The 22,199-nt window shown below is 42.1% G+C and overlaps 1 protein-coding gene and 1 long non-coding RNA gene across 3 annotated transcripts; one reads left to right on the top strand and one right to left on the bottom strand.

Moving 5' to 3' along the window:
• The first annotated feature begins 548 nt into the window (after window positions 1–548).
• LOC125261025 lies at window positions 549–3,361 on the top strand. The gene is made up of 2 exons (XR_007183195.1): window positions 549–1,116; window positions 1,954–3,361. It is a non-coding gene; the product is annotated as an uncharacterized LOC125261025 (long non-coding RNA).
• Window positions 3,184–5,316, bottom strand: LOC125261024. Of its 2 annotated transcripts, none has more exons than XM_048179565.1 (3): window positions 5,300–5,316; window positions 5,054–5,177; window positions 3,184–4,917 (listed from the first exon to the last, which is right to left on the bottom strand). In XM_048179565.1, exon 3 carries the CDS (start codon window positions 4,456–4,458, stop codon window positions 3,499–3,501), a length of 960 nt encoding a protein of 319 aa, XP_048035522.1. In that variant the 5' UTR covers window positions 4,459–4,917; window positions 5,054–5,177; window positions 5,300–5,316; the 3' UTR covers window positions 3,184–3,498. The 2 variants fall into 2 exon arrangements, with proteins under 2 accessions (XP_048035522.1, XP_048035523.1); XM_048179566.1 differs by lacking the exon at window positions 5,300–5,316 and having other exon boundaries at window positions 3,184–4,589; window positions 4,786–4,917.
• Between the last annotated feature and the right edge of the window lie 16,883 nt (window positions 5,317–22,199).

The following is a 22,199-nucleotide window of genomic DNA, read 5'->3' on the forward strand; positions in this document are numbered from 1 at the left end:
GTTGCTTTCTGCAGTTTTTAAATATATACCTCAGGGTTTGTGTCAAATCTACTTGTACAGTCAATCACAAAGCTCTTTCACGTTTTGGATGTGTTTTGTGTGTTTTTCGCGACATTCACGGCGAAAACCAATGCTGCTGCTCAAGGGGCTCACACACCGGACGCGAAGCTCAGCGCCACGCTGCGCTGCGACACGTCTTTCAAAAACGAACGCATTTTTTTGAGTCGTAGCTGGGCGCCGCGGACAGGCGCCGAATGTCTCCGCCGGTGTGTGTACACTCATAGTTCTAAAACAATGCATTCGAATTTTAAAGACGTGGCGAGGTGCTGAGCTTCGCGTCCGGTGTGCGAGCCCCTTCAGTCTTTTGCCACTCAGTGGCTGTGACCGCAGTCGTAACGGTCGACGTGACGTCACGTGCATACCCTCTATATACTTCACTTTCACTAGCGCATCTTTCAAACTAAACCACGGATGCGCTCGGATGACCGAGTTCGACACATGCGCAGTAAAAAAACATTCTATGCTCTACCAGACATCGGAGGGCAGCACTGAGTCATGTCATCAACGGGACATTCGCTGGGCATGATCGGAGAAGAAAAATAGTGCATCCACCATTGCAACATAGTTTTGAAGATACATTAAATGATGTTTTATTAACAAAGGTCGAGAGGAACACATTCAAATGATCTAACTAATCATCACATCACTCCAACCAGCAGTCATCAATCAGCAATCAACATATCTACCCAATCAGCAGGAGTGGAGACATATATATAGACCATTTCAACTGCTATTCGTCGAAGTAAGGAAGTGGCGTCTTTGGTCCTCGGAAGTTTCCGGTTAGTTAGCGCGCACATTCTAAACATTGGCGGGAGGCGCTTCAGTTCGGTGATACTGCGACAATTTACAGATAATAAAATGTCCAAATTAAAATTAGGACCGTGTTGTTCGGTGGTTGGATGCTCTCTCAGGCCAGGAACTAACTTGCTTCTGAGATCAAAGCGTTTAGATTTCCGAAAAACAAAACGCAACGCGACGCCTGGATTGCAGCAGTTAAAAGAGAAGGCTGGATACCAACTTGCAACTCTAGGATATGTAGCACACATTTTATCTCTGGTAAGTAAACCTTTATTTCACTGAATTATTTGTATTTTTATACGTTCACTATAGACTATAGTATGATGAATCATTTGAGTTAGCATTGTGGCTCCGTCATTGTTTTCATGTAGCATGTAACTTAACTAGATAGCTAACGTTAGCGTTTTGATACTTTTAGTGAAAAAGCCAGGTTTTTATTTCCATTCAATTTCTAAATGTTCTGTGGGCTGTAATTAGGAAAGTAGCAGTTTACAATCATTGTCTAACTAGCTGTCAGATGCAATGTATAACACTTAACAATAATGTTTTTTTGTATAAATAACAATAACGGCGTTATTTCACAAAAGAACGATAAACAACATTTTTACAACACTTATTTTGTTAAATGTTAATTACGAAATGCACGACTGTTATTAATTTGTGTTAAACAATAAGTCTTCTTTAATACTGCACATTAACCTGGTTAAGTTAAATATTAATTAAATTAATATTAACGTTGGTTAGTTAATTATTGAACATTTTAATGTTGTCAAACCACAAAAAACGTTGTGCTTTATGAACTTGTGAAAAATAACGTTATAAATTAGAATAAACACTGTAAAATGTTAATGGTTCATGATACCTAAAATATTTACTTTTTTTTTTTTTTTACAGGGTAGTATACAGTGGTCATACTGATAGCTAGCTAGTTTATTTTTAGATTACATAATTAAAAATTCACTGCTAGCATGAAATTGTGTTAACACAATTAATGTTTTGTTCACCATTCTTGGTCTGTATCATCATCTATCTTCAACCAGTGATGTGTGAAATCTATAGCCTATCCCAATTATGTTGTTCTACTTTTGTCTTTAGGCAAGCCATCAGATGACCCTCTAAGTCCAGACTACATTCCATCAAACTTCCTCACAGACCTGACAACTCCAGAAAGATGGACCGATATCAGAGGTCTCTAAGACGAGCATCAGAGGTCTCCGAGACAAGCATTAGAGTTCAGCCCACTGAGAAAGTTGAGGACATGGACATAGATGTGACAGAAGTTAAGTCCTGTCACATAAGTCATGTGTGTTGGAACTGATCTCACTATGAGGGATATAGAAGAAATGCAGAACCTGAATTCATCTTATAAAGACCAAGTGACAAGCCTACAGTCAAAAGTACAAACACTCACCTGTGAAAGAAAACAACTAAAATCTGACGTGGATTTAAAAGATGATCAAACCATTCACTTCTATACTGGCCTTCGCTCATCCAAAGTGTTCTTCGCACTTCTGACTTATCTGACCACTGCTTGGAGTCCGAGAACGCTGAGTCCTCCAACACCTCTCCAGTTTTATTTGGTCTTGATGAAACTGAGACTTGGCCTCACGCATAAAGATCTTGCCTACAGGTTTCATTGCAGTTGTGCAACAATCTCTTCAATATTTCATGACTGGTTAGCGTTTCAGCTCTCTAGTACATTGGCCTTCCAGGGAAGAGATTAAAACGAGTCTTCCTGGCCTGTTCAAAAGCCCCCCGTTCAGTTAGGTGTATCATAGACTGCAGCGAAATTTTTATTGACCGACCAACATCACTAAGTGCAAGAGCGGTGACATACTCCAACTATAAGTCCCACAACACCATCAAATTCCTGGTTGGCATCAGTCCAACAGGGTCAGTCACTTTTCTTTCTAAGTCTTGGGGTGGGAGAGCCAGTGACAAAACAATCACCAAATCATCTGGGTTAATTGATCTTTTGGAAGAGGGAGACATTGTCATGGCTGACCGAGGGTTCAGTTTCCCTGAGTATTTTGCTGCAAAAGGAGTCCAGCTACTTATACCAGCTTCAACCCGTGGAAAGACGCAGCTTTTAGGACAGGAAGTGTCTGTGTCACGTCACATGTCAAGGATGAGAATTCATGTGGAAAGAGCTATCGGCCGCATTAAAAAGTACAGCATTTTGCGACAAACACTCCCCATAAACTTGGTCAAACGAAGACGCAAAGACACGGTGGCAACTGTTGATAAAATACTACTGGTATGTTCTGCATTATCTAATTTGGACAAGTCATTAGTTCAGTAGAAAAAGACACATCAGACACTAACAAGTGGTTAGAAACCTTTTATTTTTTATTAATTGAATGATTGTGTACAGTATTAACATTGGTGGCAGATTTAAAACATGAAATGTGTCATTGTATATATTGTGTATATAGATTTATGTTTGATCTTTAATTCTTTTTTCTAACTATCTGCAATTATTAAACATTTGTTAATTAGAACATTTGCTGTACTGCATTTGAATTTTTGATTGCATTTGATATTTCACAACAATTAAATTAACTTTTAACAGATCACTAAGAAGACTGTGTGTGATTTCACATTTATGTAGATTATGAACATGCTGAACAAAACCATTGCTCACCTGGATGCCTTTTTAAGCCTACACATTTCAGATGAAACACCTTGTGACAGACAGAGCACTGTGTGACAGGTTTCAGACCTACGTTTACACAAACAGGAAGTCTCTGCGATCAGAAATTGTTTCTTCAATTTGTGTGTGCAAATTTCTGTGAGAATGTGCTGTCTGTAGAAGAGATCCAGTTTTGGCCTGATCTGAGCCCAGTACTCTTCAGAGAACTCTACCTTCTGTGTGTGGCAGTCCTCCGTTGTCCAAATGACAAAGTAAGAAGTTTTGAGTTCACACACTGCCATTTGCCCCTGAACTTGTGCATAGTATGCATGGTTCTTTTTAAGCTCAAAGTTTTTCCCTAAACAGAACTCTTTGCTCTTAATAGCATCAGTTATGGACATATTTGCATATTTTAAGGGGCATTTTATTTCAAGTGTAGAAGGTGGGCAGCATTTGCAATGAACTATTCCATCTGGGCTGGCGCCTAAATGAGGAAACTTTGGATTTACTCCCAATCCAACTTCTTCCACTGATAAGCTGTCATGACAAGTCATCTGGTTTGAAGTAAAGGCTTCTCTAGCTAGTTTTTCACTGTTCTTACCCCAAGCTAAGGCTGGTGCATTTCTGCTTGATGTGTAGCCCATGATTTTAGATGTCACGCTAACATGACTTGTCTTGCATTTTAACACTTCATTAAAGTGACTTGCAGTGATTCGGCCCTGTCTCTGCTCAAACCATTGTTTACAAGAGGACTGACCCAGTGTACTCTTCTGGAGATGGTTACAATTCAGTTCACTAAAGTAAGCAGGGATGGTTTGCATGATTTTATCCAACTCCTTTTGTAGTTCAGCTTGTGACAGCAAACTATGCTTCTCATCAAACAGATGTGTAAGGGGTTTTGGCATGCTAGCATCTACAGTGCTGTCAGTACAAGGTGTGTCACTCTGAACCATCACTTGTGCTTCCATATTAGAATCTGCCTCAGCTGTAGTCAGACTATCAACCCTGCCTGTGCTCTCCTGCTCTCCCTCAGATGCAGTGTCTGTGTCTGACTACCAAAAGTTATAGTGGTGAACAGTGCACAGTCTGGGATCTCATTCTGAAATGGGAATAATATTTACGTCATAGTCCTTTTTTTTTTTTTTTTTTTTTTTGAGTAGCACATGACACTACAGATATTTTCCAAAAACACAACTTTGCACGTTAAGAGTAAATGTATGCTGATGACTGTCTAGTTACATATTGTGTTTTTGCACATATTGTAATTTGTCAGGTTTCTGCAAATGTTTCCTTACCTTCAAGGACCTAAAAAGCATGCTTGGTGAGACTGGTGTGACTACAGTAGATGTGACGGGCTCCCTACTCTGAACTGGCCTTTGTCTGACAGGCTTGGAAAAGTCAATGTCTGCCACTGGTTTTGGATCAATCTAAAACAAAGTGGGATTATACTTTTTTTTGCTGTTGTAGTAAAACCATGGTTAATTTTCGCAAAGGATGTAATGAATTAGAATTTAATAAAAATTAGAATAAAAAACACGTTAGCCAGCATTGAATTGCATGCACCTTCTTGTTTATTCATGACCACATGCAGGGCTCAGATGTCACAGATGGAGCATTAAAACCCTCTCTCACACACTGTTCCACAGCAACGAGAATCGCAGCAACATGGCTACACACTTCACCTAACCTAACCACAAACATTTAGAAACGTATGAAATAATTACGTATGTAATAGGTAATAATGGAACACAACAATTAGTTTACTACTAGAATTCAGTACGTCTTGTTCGCATAGACATACAAACTTACCCGGCCATGCAAGTGCAATGCCCACTAATAACCTCCCCGGTCACCTTAGCAACGAACCACGCAGAGTATGTTTTCGACAACGTTTGACTTGCCCCGACTTCACCAAACACAAGAAAAAAATCGTCCACATTGTAGGAACAAATGTTTCCAACTTTTCCGCTAAAGAAGTAATTGTAAGCATCCAGACTACGATATGCCTTTACTGCTTCTTTCGTGTAGACGCACTCTGTCTCAACTAGATAATGATACACGTCTGGATAAGTTACTTCAGGTAAACGTTTAACGTTCTGAGTGAAATGTTGTCGCCTCAGTGTTTGATTTAAAGGGTCCGGTAATTCCACGTTATCATCTATTTTTAGTTTTTGTAAATATCTTAACTGTTCTGTTTTAGCTAGACTTAAAAAATATGCGCTAGTCATTTTGTTTTGACAGCTTTGTGATTTAAAAATGGCGCCACCGGAAATGCTTAAGGACCAGACATGCGCAGTAGCATTGCAGCGCGTTTGTTTTTGTTTACTTCCTTGAAATGGTCTATGTATATATATATATATATATATATATATATATATATATATATATATAAAGGTAGTTGACTCACCTATGTTTTTTTTTGCCTGTTTTCAGCATCCCTCCACCACCCTTTCTCCTCACACTCGCCTGGTTACTTTCCTAAACCAGAAATACAGGGGGAGTATTCTGGGTTCGGGCCAAATACCGAGCTCGGAGCCCTCTCCTCGGACAGCACGCCAAATACACATACCATTATTATCCAATATACGCATACTATTAGCTATCTGATTATTTGTAAGTGTGAACTCATGAAACAAGAATCTAAAACGATGGAGAAGGATATGCTTCTAAGTTTACTCATCTTGGAAGAAGAAGAAATTAAGAGAAGATGGTGTGTGCAGCCGCTGAACCAGAAGAGACTTGTGGATGGGGAATTTAGCACTTTGGTGCAAGAAATGCAGCGGATGGACGCCGAAAAGCACTTTCAATATTTTCAAATGTCGGCTTTCAGATTTGACGATTTGTTATATCGAATTGCTCCCAATCTTCAACACAAGTCGACACATCGAGCTCCAAGTTGGTGCAGCGGAAAGGTTAGCGGTGATGTTGTGTTTTTTGGCTACAGGGTCCTCGCATCATAGCATAGCAGCAAGCTACAGACTAGGCAGCCGGACTGTGTCTAAAATCATTCCTGAGGTGTGCCAGGCTATTTGGAAGTGTCTCCAGCCTGAGTATGTTGCTGTCCCATCGCAGGAACAGTGGGTGGGCATTGCACAGGACTTCTGGCGAATTTGGAACTCTCCATTTTGTGTTGGTGCCGTGGATGGTAAGCATGTTCAGATCAGGGCCCCTCCAAATGCCGGTAGTGACTTTTTCAATTACAAAGGCACACATTCGGTTGTATTAATGGCGGCATGCGATGCACACTACCATTTTACAATGGTGGACATTGGAGCATATGGCCGTGAAAGCAATGGTGGCATCTTTAAAGAGTTTGGCTCGAAAGTCCTTGAGGGAACCCTGGGCTTGCCACCTCCATCTGCCCTGCCAGGCACAGACATTTTGAACCCCTATGCCCTTTTTGGAGATGCAGCTTTCCCACTCCACGTGAATCTGATGCGACCTTATCCTGGTAAGTTTGGCTAAAACAAACATTTTGAAATATGAACATAGTAATGATGTGTATAAACTTTGATGTTTTCAAATGAAAACATCAGTTACTAACGCTATTTTTTTAAATTTTCTACAGGCTCTAACCTCACCCTCGAACAGCAGGTGTATAATTACCACCATTGCTGAGCAAGAAGACTAACTGAGAATGCTTTTGGCATATTGGCATATTGGTGGAGGGTCTTTGGTCATCTAATTGATTGCAGCGTAATGAACACTGTGCACATTGTTGAAGGCCTGTGTGGCTTTGCACAATTTCTTAGCACACAAAGATGCGGCAAATCCCTGCAACAACCTGTACATTCCCTTAAAATACACAGACAGCACCAACACAAATGGAGATGTAATTCTGGGGGAGTGGAGGCAGATTGTGGATGGCGGCAACAAACTTCATGATCCAAGGCACCTCTCTGCTGCTTGAGCAACACGTGCCACCATTTTGACAAGGAAGAACCTGGCAACCTTCTTTCAAATACCCCAAGGCTCTCTGCCATGGCAGGACAGAGTAGTCAGAAGAGGACTGCTCAATGTTGAAGGACAGTAATCAAGCAGAACGATATGCCAAGCAAATTAGAAAATGAGACCAGTAATAAATTGCAAGATGTGGACTGCTCAGTGTCTAAAATATTGTCTTTTTACTATCTTTGTATTATTTTTGCTTATTTACTAGTTTTAATGTTTTGTTTTATATACATAAACAGTTGCCATCATTCTGTATATATGAACACCCTGTAATAAATCTGAGACAAAAGCAGTTCTTTGTGGAAGTGTACTTTTATTATTGTATAAATATTAAATCTGCACAATATATTACAAATAATATAAAGTATGCATATATTTATACACTAGTCAACAAATATAATACAATGCTTTATAAAAACAATGTACATAAACCAGAGCTTTCTGTAGTGCAAATGTAACGTGCATACATAACGTGCATACGTATGGCGATTCATTAACAGATATACATGTACATCCATATAAACAGCCATTTTTCATGTCACTTTTAAACAAATTGTTTACATAAAACTATGTAATCATACAATCTTTGCTTAACGTGTGTTATGTGCATATGTTAGTACACACGTTGTGAACTTGTAAAAAAAAACAAAAAAACAACAACAACAGGTACAGTCTATTTTTAGCAAGAGTCACAGTCCTCTATCTGCCACTTGAACAAGACTTGCGAAATTTCCAAACACGCGTGGGCCTTGCTTCTCGTGGACAGTTTGCTCAGCCTCTTCCCCACCATCTTGCTGCCGAAGCACATATCTTCATCCTCTAGTTCCTTGTCCTCCTTGTACTTCTGCAATCTCGCCATTATGGCTTCTTGGACTGGAGTTAACTGCTCTCTTTTCCTCTTCTTCAAGCCAGGAGGGGACGGCGACGGCACAGATGTGCATGGCGATGAAGATATGAACAGTGAAGAGTTTGATGAGGAAGATGATGCTGAGGACAGAAGGGCAACTGGTTCAACAGGGTTTGGGTTGATGCACTCCAGGTTGATCGACGACAATGATCCTGATTCACTGGAGCACTCTATCTGAAACAATGTAAAAAAAAAAAAAAGTCAGAAAATCTTTGTATGCTAGCAAGTTAGCCGAAGAGGTAACAAATGTAGCATCGAATGCCAATGTTGCTTAAAGTTTGCCTTACCTTTCTGGTGAAGTTCGTGTCTGTTTCTCTGTGTTTAACAAAAGAAGACAGCCAGCCAAGCATCACAACAATCTGCGGGATGGGCTCGATTCCACCTGGATCACCGCTCCTTTTCAGTTTTCTTGCTGCTTTAACGTATCTGTTCAGCAGATTCTTCCATCGCTGCCAACAAAACGCTTAATCTTTTCCCTTATTTTTACTTATCTCCCTCCATGAATTTGCCGCCCTAAACACGTCTTTGTACTTTTTCAAACATGAATTGTACAAATGTGGGTGCTTTTTAATCTCTTCGCACAAACGCTCGTCAAGTTCGCCATCCATTGTCCTGTTTTTCTCTTTGTTTCAAGCGTGTTGTTTTTAAATCGACCTTTCCACACTCTTCTTCGACAACTGTACACTGTGCTCAGTATTGTGCGTATTGCCACCTAGTGGACTCTTCTGTCCTGCTTGGGCATGCACTTTTGCATGCGCACCATCCGCACGGTCTCGAAATTTGGGCTGCAGGTGGACAGGGTGTGCGGACGGCCGTGAGCCCTCCGTATGACGAAAATTACGTCATGCATGACAGCCGAAGTATACCCGGGGCAGCCTAATTAACTTAACCACAGGTCTGGGGCCTCATTTATAAAACTTTGTGTACGCAAAAAACAGGCCCTGAAAGTGTGTACGCCACTTCCGATGCATAAGTTGTAATTTCTAAAAACAAACCTGATGGGAAAATTTGCGCACCTCCATGCAAACTCTGACTGTTACAGTACAGAAGGGACGGAGGCAGATGTAAAACAAACAGTATGGTTTATTGATACCAGCAGAGGTTGACAGAAGTGCAGGTGAGTAATACGTGATGTAGAGATGGACATAGCAATGCAGAATGGTGATACTGTCCTTTATGTGGTCGTAGGATAGAAGAACCAGGATGGCGCTGGAGACTTGGAACACTGGAGACTTGGAACACTCACACACAGGAGGAGAAGCACACGAGGGAAACAGGAGACATTGGAGACATGTAAGTAGTTCGTATGGAGTCCTTAAGGTAAGCATACCGGTACGTATGATACAACGAGACCGGACAGTGAGTGTGTGTGAGTGTTGGCTTCTTATAGTGCTGGTGATTGCAGTGATGATGAGGTGCAGGTGGCGGTGATTAGTATTCGGGTGATTGAGTGCGCTGGGACTGAGTGAGGGTGGAGCCTGGCGTGTCTGTGACAGTACCCCCCCTCCCACGGCCCGCTCCTGAGGGCCGAGGACCCCGACGTCGTGGTGGTCGATATCATTTCTAGGGACCCAAGAGCGCACCTCGGGACCGTAGCCTTCCCAGTCCACTAGGTATTCTAGCTGACCACCACGGCGCCGGGAGTCCAGGATTTCATGAACCTCGTAGGCTGCGCCGTCGTCTAGGATGAGTGGAAGGGGGGCCTCGGCGGCTGCCACGTCAGGCTCTGTGGAAGGAGAAACAGAAGGGTGGTGAGGCTTGAGTAAGGATACATGGAAAGTGAGGTGAATTCTGTACTGTGGAGGGAGTTGTAGTTGGTAAGTGACTGGGTTGATCTGTCGGCTGATGGTGAATGGGCCAATGAACCTGGGACTCAGCTTCTTGCAGGGCAGACACAGCCTGATGTCCCTGGATGACAGCCAGACCTTCTGTCCCGGTTGGTAGGAGGGAGCATTGGAACGTCGAAGGTCTGCTGTCATTCTGCGTCTGCGCAGGGCCCTCTGCAGTTGGTGATGAGCTGAGTCCCAAACCCTCTCGCTCTCCCGGAACCAGTAGTCGACCGCAGGAACGTTGGATGGTTCCCCGTCCGAGGGGAACAGAGGGAGTTGGAAACCGAGCACACACTGGAATGGAGTGAGTCCGGTGGTTGACTGTCGTAGGGAGTTCTGTGCGTACTCGGCCCAATCCAAGTACTGGTTCCAGGAGTCCTGGTGGCCGTGGCAGAAGGTACACAGGAAGCGGCCGATCTCCTGAATCTTCCTTTCCGTCTGCCCATTCGACTGAGGGTGGTAACCAGATGACAGACTGACGGTCACACCCAGGAGGGATAGGAACGCCTTCCATACACGAGAGATGAATTGGGATCCTCTGTCGGAGACAATGTCTTCGGGGATAGCCTTTACATTTTTGGAGCCAGGACGATAGGAAATCGAGAAGTCGAATCTGGAGAAAAACATGGCCCACCATGCTTGACGAGGATTGAGTCTCTTTGCAGCTCTCAGGTATTCCAAGTTTTTATGATCCGTTAAGACCAGGAAGGAGTGCTTGGCTCCCTCCAACCAATGCCTCCACTCTTCCAAGGCAAGCTTGACGGCCAGGAGCTCTCAGTCACCGATGTCGTAGTTGACCTCCGCCAGGTTGAGCTTGCGGGAGAAGGCGGCGCATGGGTGCAGTCTACTTGGCGTCCCCTGCTGCTGAGATAGTACCGCTCCCACTCCTGTGGTGGAAGCGTCCACCTCTACGATGAAGGGCAGCTCTGGGTTAGGGTGGACGAGGAGGGGAGCGGTGGTGAAGGCATTATTTAGGGCTTCGAAGGCGTTGGTGGCTGTTTGGTCCCAGGACAGAGACTTGGGCTGGTTTCGGAGTAGGTTGGTGAGTGGATGAACGATGGAGCTGTAGTTCTTTATGAAGCGGCAGTAAAAGTTTGCAAAGCCAAGGAAGCGTTGGAGTTCTTTTATGGTGGATGGAGTAGGCCAGGATTTGATAGCTTCCATCTTCCCCTCGTCCATCCGGATGCCATTGTGATCAATGATGTATCCGAGGAAGTGTACTGAGGGTTGGTGGAATGAAAATTTTTCTGCTTTTAGGAAGAGATGGAACTGTCACAGGCATTGGAGGACCTCCGCAACGTGGTGGCGATGTTCGGCCAGGCTCCGGGAGTAGATGAGTATGTCGTCAATGTAGACCAGGACAAACCGATGGAGAAACTCCCGGAGCACCTCATGGATGAAATCCTGGAATACGGAGGGGGCGTTGACCAGGCCATACGGCATGACGAGATATTCATAGTGGCCTGTGGGTGTGACGAAGGCGGTCTTCCACTCGTCCCCCTCGCGTATCTGGATGAGGTTGTACGCGCTGCGGAGGTCCAGCTTGGTGAACACAGTGGCACCACGGAGATGTTCTAGGGCAGCTGGGATGAGAGGAAGGGGATACCGGAACTTGACTGTTATCTTGTTCAGCGCACGATAATCAATACAGGACCGCAAGCCTCCGTCCTTTTTAGCCACGAAGAAGAAACTCGAAGCAGCAGGGGAAGTAGACAGGCGGATGTAACCCTGGTTAAGTGCCTCTTTGATGTAATCCTCCATGGCCTTCTCCTCCGGTACAGACAGAGGGTAAATCCTTCCCCTGGGCACTGGCTCACCCGGTAACAGATCGATGGCACAGTCCCATGGCCGGTGTGGAGGTAGCTTGGAGGCTCTTTGAGGGCAGAAGCCGTCACTGAAGGGGGCGTAACAGGCTGGAATATCCACGGAGCGATTCTCAATTGGGCTCTCGATGGAGGTGGCACAGAGGGAGAGATCATTCGCACGAGGAGACTTTTGAACAGGAAACTCGGAGAAACAGTTGGAGAAACAGGTATCGCCCCACTTCAGGATTTCGCCCGTACACCATGAGATGGTTGGGTTGTGCTGCTCTAGCCACGGGCGCCCCAGAACCACGTCAGAGGTGGATTCCTCCAGAACCAGCAGGTGAATTTCCTCCACATGTAAGATTCCCACACGTAACTGAAGAGGACCCACGCACCGACTGATCCTTCTTCGGCTTAGGGGTTTGCCCGTGATGGAGTGGACTTGGTAGATGTTCGGAGAGGGCGTGGTCTTGAGCTGGAGCTGTCTGCAGAGGGAGCCGGAGATGAAATTCCCCGCTGACCCTGAATCGAGGAGCGCCACCACTGGAATAGATACATCAGCAGCAGTAAGGTTTACAACAGTAGTGAGTGGTTTCATCTTCTTAATGGAGGGAATGATAGCACTCACCATGGGACGAGGAGGACGGATGGGGCATGCAGATATGACATGCCCAGGAGCACCACAATACAAGCAGAGATTCAGGGTCAGCCGGCGTTGACGTTCAGTGGAAGAGAGTCGGGATGAATCCACTTGCATGGGTTTGCTGGCTGGTTCTGGAGGGCTGACGGGTTCAGATTGACGGAGGAGGATGTTGGAGAGTGGCTGGCCCTGGTGTTCTTCGATACACGACTGCATACGAGAGCCTACGTGGATGGAGAGTTGGATGAAGCGTTCAAGGCCGATGGAATCCTCATATGCAGCGAGATGCAACCGCACGCTCGGTTCCAGACCCTGACGATAAGAGGTGATGAGGGCTTGTTCATTCCATCCGCTTGCAGCAGCCAGCGTTCTAAATTGCAAAGCATACTCATTGACAGACATAGATCGTTGTTTTAAATTGTAAAGCTTCTCACCAGCAGACGAGTCGGAGACAGGTTTGCCGAAAACCTCACGGAAGTGCGAGACAAAGGAAGAGTATGATTGCACTGCCGGACCCTTTTGTGACCACAGGGAGTCTGCCCATTGTAAAGCTTTACCTTGTAGTTGAGAGATAATGAATGCAATTTTTGAGGTATCGTCAGGGTAGAGGCACGGTTGCATCTCCAGGACCAGCTCACATTGCAGGAGGAATCTGCTGCAATCCTCCGCCGATCCTGAGTAGGGCGCCGGTTTAGCCATGGGACTGGCGTGCACCGCAGGTGAAGAAGTGAAAGCAGGGGTTGCGGAAGCAACGGGTGGTGACAGTGACGATGGTTGAGGAGGGAGGGCTTGATGGAGAGCGACCACGAGCTCTTGAAACGGGTCCCGGTGACTCATGCTGGTATCGGCTGTTGTTGGTCCGGTCTTCTGTTACAGTACAGAAGGGACGGAGGCAGATGTAAAACAAACAGTATGGTTTATTGATACCAGCAGAGGTAGACAGAAGTGCAGGTGAGTAATACGTGATGTAGAGATGGATATAGCAATGCAGAATGGTGATACTGTCCTTTATGTGGTCGTAGTTTTCGGGTGATTGAGTGCGTTGGGACTGAGTGAGGGTGGAGCCTGGCGTGTCTGTGATACTGACCCATGCGTACGAACATTTTGGAGACAGAGCAGTTTGGCGACACCGATGGTGAGCTGAGGGACTGATGGCAGAAGATGGAAAACCACTTTAAATCCTAATTATGAGTCCTAATCATAAATACAGTGCATGTTCACAATAACAGTTTAAATAAAAAAAAATATTATTTAAACTCGGGTGGAAACTCACGTTTTCAGTTTGATATACACATTTACATTATTATTACACTTTCACTAATGGTGATAAGCACTGAAATTACACACAGTCATTACACAGAAGATATGAATTTAGATAGTAGATGTGCAACTTTCGATCACTTTTCCTGTGACATGCTGTTTTACTGCAGATGTTATGACAAAATATTTTAGCGAGAACGACGATCAGTGATGCACACTTAACTTGGATATTATGGAAGACACTGCTGGATTCGGTTGTCGAACGGTCCGTTATCCAGTTTGAATAGGTCCAATGATAGTAGCTTACTGTATACTAGGGGTGTAACGATTTATCGTAGTACGATATTTCGCGATGCAAACATGTTACGATATGCATTGTAGAGTGATGGCGATACTTTTACGATATGACGGCAGTTTAATCTTATTGGTTGAGCTGCCGACGTGACCTACTCTGCAAGGTGGCAGTGAGAGAAGCCGGTTGTCACCGCACGTTTCTCATATTGCGTCTTTTCCACGTGCAAGTCAGTTATTTTTTTCAAATGTAGCCACGCGGCAGGCGCGCTCATAATGGGATCAACGCGGTTGCGACGCACATGCAATTCTCAACTTTTCAGAATGTCGCAAGCGCACCGCAGGTCATGTGACAAGAATCAACTGATCAGCTATGGCCTTTCCGTAACAAAACATCAAAAGCTCAGCCGAACAGCTGATCATAGCTGTACATGGTGGTTTTTATATCTTATCTCCATCAATATATCTCATAGTAAAACTAATGCAAGGGCTAGAAATCATTTATCCTTTGCAGAAACATCCTGATCCTCTTGGAGAGCTCAGTTCATGGTTGCATAGCAACGACCGACACCACGGGAGCGCAAGCGCTTTGGAAAGAAGGAGAAGCGGTGCGGCCACGCCTTCCACGCGTTTATAGACGCGATATGTGAACTATTCATAATTCTAAGTTCATGTTAAATGTAACATTTTTTTTCAGTGACAGACAGCCCTATTCAACTGTTAATTTGAATACAGAAGGTTTTTATTAAACCATGAAATGTGATCTTGTATGTACAACAAGGAAAATTATTGAAATTTGTTCATGTTTTTTGAATAAATCTTGTTTGAATTTCAATTTCATTTTGTTCAAAATATCATGATACGTATCGTATCGTGAACTCCGTATCGAGATACGTACCGTATCGTGACCTGAGCGTATCGTTACACCCCTACTGTATACCGCAGCTGCACAGAGGTGTTGATGTCGTGTATAGGCATCTTCAAACAATTACCACTGTATTTGAAGGTTATTATTTGATGACAACAGTAAGATTTGCACGTTTTCTTTTTAAAATACTTTGTCAGTGACGCGCCGAGTCAGACAATTGTATTTACAATGCAATAAATAAGTAGGCCTATCTTTTTCAACTAAAAATAGCTTATGAACATCTTAAAAAATATGTTCACCTTATCAGCAAAACTGCATAAAGTTGATTCGAATTGTTTAAAACTATTAAAATAATTAAATTAAAATACTATTCGGCCAGTGGAAATGAATGAATCAACTCTATTCTAAAACCTTTATCTGAAGTATTTTATACAATTTTGTTTTTAAGTATATTTTGATATATTTATTCTAAAAATTAAAGAGGATATTGGATGATTTTTATCAGTGTAGTATATTGCACAAATGGCATTTATAGTCCATATCTAATATTTTCCAATGTCTTGTACCTTTGACGGTGTTAACCATGGTGTCACGTGGATGGGAATATGTGACCAGTCACGGAAAGTAGGGACACAAGTCGGTTCTGGAGCATTTTGAGTTATTCACAGATTCTGAAAGTGTAGTCTCCAAGCTTTCCAACGATGTGTAACACATGGAAATCTGATAATATTTGGAGAAGTTGTGGCCATTTGAAGGTAGGCACTCAAGAAAGCTCTATAGGGAGAAAAACTACTCTAAAGTTGCAGTTCTCACCTGTTCTCACCTGCTGGGAGTGACAATAGGGCTCATTTACATCTCATTTAGATAAGCCATACCCCCTGTAAAGCTCCCCCCTGTAAAGCTGCATGGACCGCATACTATTAATAATAAAGGATAATGTGCATTGTAAATGTCAGTAAATTATCTTTTTTGACTTTTATAAAAATGATTTAGAGGCTGAAATATGTGAGTTTTATCTTTTTATAAAACTTTTTTTTGTCAAAACTCTATTTGAATTTGTGCATTGTAGATAACATGTTGCAAGACACTCCTTTAAAATAATTTTTAATGTTATTATTTTAATGTTTATGTAAAGAAAAAGTACATATTGATGCTAATTTTATTTGTTATTGGCTGGTTTTCCACATAAAACTTGGTGAATTGATTTCATTGTGTAGCATTAGGACTTTTTGAACAGGAGTCTATGATAACCGTGATCATTTTGGTCACTATAATCATGAAATGAAATTTTCTCACCTGAGAAGACAAAAGAATCACATAATAATGACCTGAAATTACTTGCATAATAATGAGGCCTTTCAGTCAGGTAGGCTGTGAAAAAACCCTCTGTGATGGTGTATATCAAACATATAGAAAAAACAGCAATACTGTGAAATATAATTACAATTTAAAATAATGGTATTATATACTTTAAAATATAGCCTAATGTATTTCTGTGATGCAAAGTGTCTGAACAATGTTACCTCTATGGTATTTCATATAGGCTTTTAGCTTAAAAGCATGTACATTTGGAGAAATATTGATGGATTCTCATATGTTTATGTCAATTTTCTATACAGAAGAGTAAAATTTCTTCAATATTTTTTATCACTATGAGCGCTGGTGTTTTTAATTCATACTTGCAGCCGGAGGGCACTCTGTACACCTTTAGTCCACAAATGCCTGCTAAAGAAGAATAGGCAATCCAGGAACTAACTGAACTAACAGAGGCCAGAGATCGCTAACTATGGCTATTAAAAACACTTTTCAAGACAATAAATACACGATTGAAATGATGTCTGCATGTATTGACTGAATTTGCGTCTGAATAGCGCTGGCTCTGTGGGCGTGGCCGCATTAGCGGATAATGAGCTGAATCACAGACTTCTGACATGGCTCTTTTTTCATACAGATTACATAGAGAATATTTGTTTTCAATTTGACATACACGATTTAAAACTTGACATTTCAACGTTTTTTCAGAAATAAGTATAATTTTTTTGTGATTAGTATTCACTAAGTTACAGTTCATTTTCTGAGAACTATAAGATTGGACTTCGTTCAGAGGGAGACGAGAGATCACGCATCATGTTAGTTTTCTTTATTTTTCAAAAATACACAAATAAAAGAAGACATTCTATAGTTTCAATTGATATATTACTTATGTCTCTATGACAAAAAATGACGGAGTATTTTAAGTCTGTTTTGCTGCAATGTGAAAAAAATCCAGCAAAATGCGCCGCCGCGTTACCCGAGAGATAATGTCTTATTATGCTGCTTTCATCGTCGCTCAGATCGTCTTCAGAATCAGTGAGCGCTTGTTCATAAGCATCCGGCTTGTCGAAGAAGTACTTTAAAACATTTTCGGTGTAACGGCCACGGTTCTTCATTGAATTTTGATATCAGCTAGAGCCGGCCAGAGCGCTGCATAATAAGTAGCCACGCTTCCCAGTATGGAAGTACACACAGACATGACTGTAAAAAATGACGTGATTTTAACAGTAAAAAACTGTAAAAATGCTGCGGTGAAAAACTGTCAATTGGTTTACAGAAAGTTTCCGTACTATATACGGTGAATAACTGTAATAGATCTAACGGTACATTTAATGTAATTTTACGGTAAAATACTGTTAAATTCACAATTTTTGGAAGTGAACAATTCAATTCATTGTAAATTTTACAGTGAAAAACCGTAAATTGACATTCCACAATTCCCTGCGTACACTTCACATTTGATATATTTTCTTGAAATAACTCTGTTTCTTCTTAGTTTTTCTCATTTTTTTCTATCTGTTATGTACATTAGGGTTTTATGTTACATCTATGTTGTTAAATTAATGTTTATTGCATTTTTAAAATTTCATGCTGTTACCATGATGGTGTTTAGTGTGTGTGTGAATGACACTGTGTGCACCTTCTATATGTTAGTGCTGTCCTTCTCAGCTTGTGGAAAATCTGCTTGTGATGAACTTTGGTTCTCATGTGACTCTTATCACCACTGGGTTTGGTGATGTCAGTGTATTATAAAGGTACAAAACAGATATTAGTACTTCATTAGGTTGGTAAATTAACATTATATCAGTTAATGAAATACGTTATTTTACCGTAAATTTAACAGATTTTTTTTTTTTTTACGTTGCTACTGTATTTTTTACGGTAAAGTTCTGGCAACCACAGCTGCCGTTTTTTTACCGTAAATTTTACTGGGATTTTTTTTACAGTGTGACACGCCCCTACTGCGTGCTAGAATCTCCGAAAAACAAGCCGATTTCAACCTCAAAATGTACGCTTTTAAATATACCAATACTGCTATCTCAAACACGGAAAGGCTTCTTCATGATCTCAACTAACGGATTATGCAAAAAAAACGAAAATCACCAATTTTGAAAAAAAAATGCTTCTTTCTCATTTTGCTCGAGAGTTGTACTGCCGACTTGTGTCCCTGGTTTCCGTGACGGGTCACATATGCATGGAAATGATATGCAGATGAGGTTATGCATAGTAAAACTAGGCGTTACAAGCTCCATATATGGTGATTTTGGGGAGGAGACAGGGTGGAGATGCACGTACGCACAATCTTCCACTGACTGGGATTTATAAAGGAATTTGTGTACAGGTTCTGGTTGATTTTCACCTCAGCTGCTCTCACATGTCCATCAGCAGTGGGAAACACCCTCACCACTTTGCCCATTAACCATAGAGCCCTTGGCAATTGGGGATTAACCATCATCACAACAGACCCCTCAGTAAGGTTCGCGTTCCTTGCCATTTCTGTTCAAGTTCCTTGCCATTTCTGCCTCAGCTGAAGACCAGGTAAGTAGTAACTTATGAATTTGGCCCAGAAATGATCCACCAGTATCTGACTTTGTCTCCACCGTCTGAGGTTTAGGCGTTCAGAATCTTGGTAGACAACTTGCGGCAATGAACTACTGGGCCGCCCCATCAAAAGATGATTTGGTGTTATTGGGTCAACATCTGAGAGGTTGGATGACACATACCCCAACGGTTTAGAATTCAAGATCGCCTCCACTTCAATTAAAACTGTTCTGATTACTTCCTCGGGAACACTCTGTGCTCCAATTATGATGCTAAGTGCTGCTTTCACAGAGCGAGTCTCTAGCTCCCACACTCCTCCAACGTGTGGAGCTGCTGGAGGATTGAAGTGGAAGTTGATCTGATGTTTTGCCAGCAACCCTTGGAAGTTAGGACTCATGACAGAGAAAGCCTCTCTCAACTCTTTCTCTCCTCCTCTGAGATTTGTCCCCTGATCTGAGTAAAGCTCTGCAGGGGTACCACGGCAGGCCGTAAATCTCCATAGAGCCATTAGGAAGGCATCTGTATCGATGGAGTTAAGTACGTCCAGATGCACTGCTTGAGTGGTAAGGCATTTAACCCTCTGGAGTCTGAGGCTGATTTGGGGCGTGGAGAAGTTTTGACATGCTCTGACATTTGTGCTTTTTTCAGTTGTTCATAAACATATAAATGACAAAAGTGTCATTACACTGTATTCAGCACAAACTAGGCTACAATAATATGTGAGGAACATGTATGTACATGTTTGTGTTTTTGAAGGAATAATGTTTATGCGTGGTTACTGAAAAAACAAAAAACTTAAGTCACTGAAATAAGGCCAAAATAAGTATATTAAATCTGTGTTCACAAGACTTTAGGGTATTGGAGGTTGTAAACTAGAGTTTTTGCTTCAAAATTATGTAAAAATTATGATGCCTACTCCTTCATATAAAACAATATATTGATTTAGTTTTTGTAAGACACTTTTTGCCAAGAAACACAGTATGCATGGAGGCGTGAATCACCACTGAAAAATGGGCCATTCTCACCTGAGAAGACAAAAGAATTGGATAGTAATGAGCTGAAATGACTTGCATATTAATGAGGCATTTCAGTCAGGTAGGCTGTGAAAAAAACCTTCTGTGATGTCTCAAGCTCATCATGATATATGAAACATACAGAAAAATATTATTACAATAAAGTAATGGTTTTATATTATACTTTCAAATATAATGTATTTCTGTGATGCAAAGGGTCTGAATATAGGCTTTTAGCTTAAAAGCATGCACATTTGGAGAAATATTGGATTCTCATATGCTTATGTCAATTTTCTATACAGAGAAGTTATATTTATTTAATATTCATTGTCATTACTATGAGCGCTGGTGTTTTCAATTCATCCTTGAAGTCGGAGGGCGCTCTCTGTGCATTTTTAGTCCACAAATTCATCTAAAAGAAGAAGAGGCTATTCCATGAATGGAGTTTCCAATTCATACTGCAGCCGGAGGGCGCTAAAGAAACAAAAACTCATCTAAAATTCATATATAGAAGAAAAGAAAACAGGAACTAACTGCATGTCTTCTAGAGCTCCCTAACCATGAATTTTACATCCAGATAAACACTTTTCAAGACAATAAATACACGATTGAGACGATGAATGCATGTATTGCCTCTGAATTTGCGTCTGAATAGCGCTGGCTCCGTGGGCGTGGCCGCATTAGCAGATAATGAGCTGAATCACAGACTTCTGACATGGCTCTCTTTTCATACAGATTACATAAACACAGAAGGTTTGTTTTCGATTTGACTTAAATGATTAAAAACCTGACATCTTAACGTTTTTTTAGACATAATTTTAACTTTTCTGTGATTAGTATTCACTAAGTTACAGTTCATTTTCTGAGAACTATCAGATTGGACTTCGTTCAGAGGGAGAGGAGAAATCACGCATCATGTTAGTTTTCTTTATTTTACAAAAAGCACAACATTGTGTTTTTACTCTGAGTGTATACAAATAAAAGAAGATATTCTAAGTTTCAATTGATATATTACTTATGTCTCTATGACAAAAAATGACGGAGTATTTTAAGTCTGTTTTGCTGCAATGTGAAAAAAAACCTGCAAAACGCGCCGGCGCGTTTTCAGACCTCAGAGTGTTAAATATAATACCCCACCTTTTTTCAGTACGCCTGCCAATCTTCACCTGGAATGGCCCAAAACAGTCCATCCCAGTGGAATAAAATGCTGGCTTGAACAAACAGAGTCTAACAGGAGCCAAGTCAGCCATCTTCGGTACAGCAGGTTTGGATCTCAACTTCCGGCACTCCACACCAGCATATTGATGCTTCCGAACAGCCTCACGCCCTCTCAATATCCAGTATGACCATCAGAGTTCAGCAAAGACACGTTCTGGTCCAGCGTGGCATAATCTCTGAGTCACAATCCTAGATTAAAAGTTTGGTGATGCAGTGGCTCGAATCTAGCACAATAGGGTGTTTGAAGTTTGGATCCAAATGCTCTGCTCTTCAAAGGCGCCTGCCAACTCGGATGACCTCATCTGTTGTATCAAACTCAGGAGCCAGAACAAGAAGGCGGCTACTGAAAGGGACTGCTTTGTTGGCATTGAGAATGTGGTATTCCTCTGGGAAACTTTCGAGCTGGGACTGTTTAATGAGGAAAGAGACTGCCTGCTGATAAGTTCTTTCAGTAGGTGGAGCATCTTGTCAGCTTGCGTACTGAGCCTGCCAGCTCAAGTTTGCTCATTTCTGTGATGTATGCTGAGGTTTTGTCTTCATCATTAGTGAGTCATTTCTCTGTACCTCAAAAACTTGGCATGACAGCATCTTTGGTTGCATGGAAAGGGGAAGTATTTCTCTTCCATAACAAAGGGGTTGCATAGTTGTGGACCTTGTTATGCTCAACACGGATGGTTTCACTTTCCTGCAGTGAGAGTGCCTCTTGATCCTCTCGTGATCGAGTTAACTGTTTCTCTGATTTGAATGGCAGCGTGTCCAACTGCCACAACTTCTCCACATTTCTCAGAACTTCAGCTGTTTCAGGGTTTACTGAGGTCAGGTAACAGTTCTGAGATTTAAGATGCTGTGGTAGACCTCTGGCTGGGCCTTGTAGTGTCCACCCTAACCTGGTCCGTACAGCGACCAGTCCTCCTGGTGGTCCCAGATGCACTGGTTCTGTTAGAATGATCAAATGGGACTGATCGGCTCCAATGAGAAGGAGAGGAGAAACTCTATTGAATGGCTAAAGTGGCAAGCCTCTGAGGTGCCGGTACCTTTTCTATAAGGTGGCTAGTGGGTAGGAATGATCAGC

Source organism: Megalobrama amblycephala, unplaced genomic scaffold (genome assembly GCF_018812025.1).
Source record: "Megalobrama amblycephala isolate DHTTF-2021 unplaced genomic scaffold, ASM1881202v1 scaffold230, whole genome shotgun sequence".
Lineage (NCBI taxonomy): Eukaryota > Metazoa > Chordata > Actinopteri > Cypriniformes > Xenocyprididae > Megalobrama > Megalobrama amblycephala.

What these genes read in the sequence shown, in the direction of transcription:
- LOC125261024 (XM_048179565.1), bottom strand. Translation starts at nt 4,458, where the DNA reads ATGGAAGCACAAGTGATGGTTCAGAGTGACACACCTTGTACTGACAGC.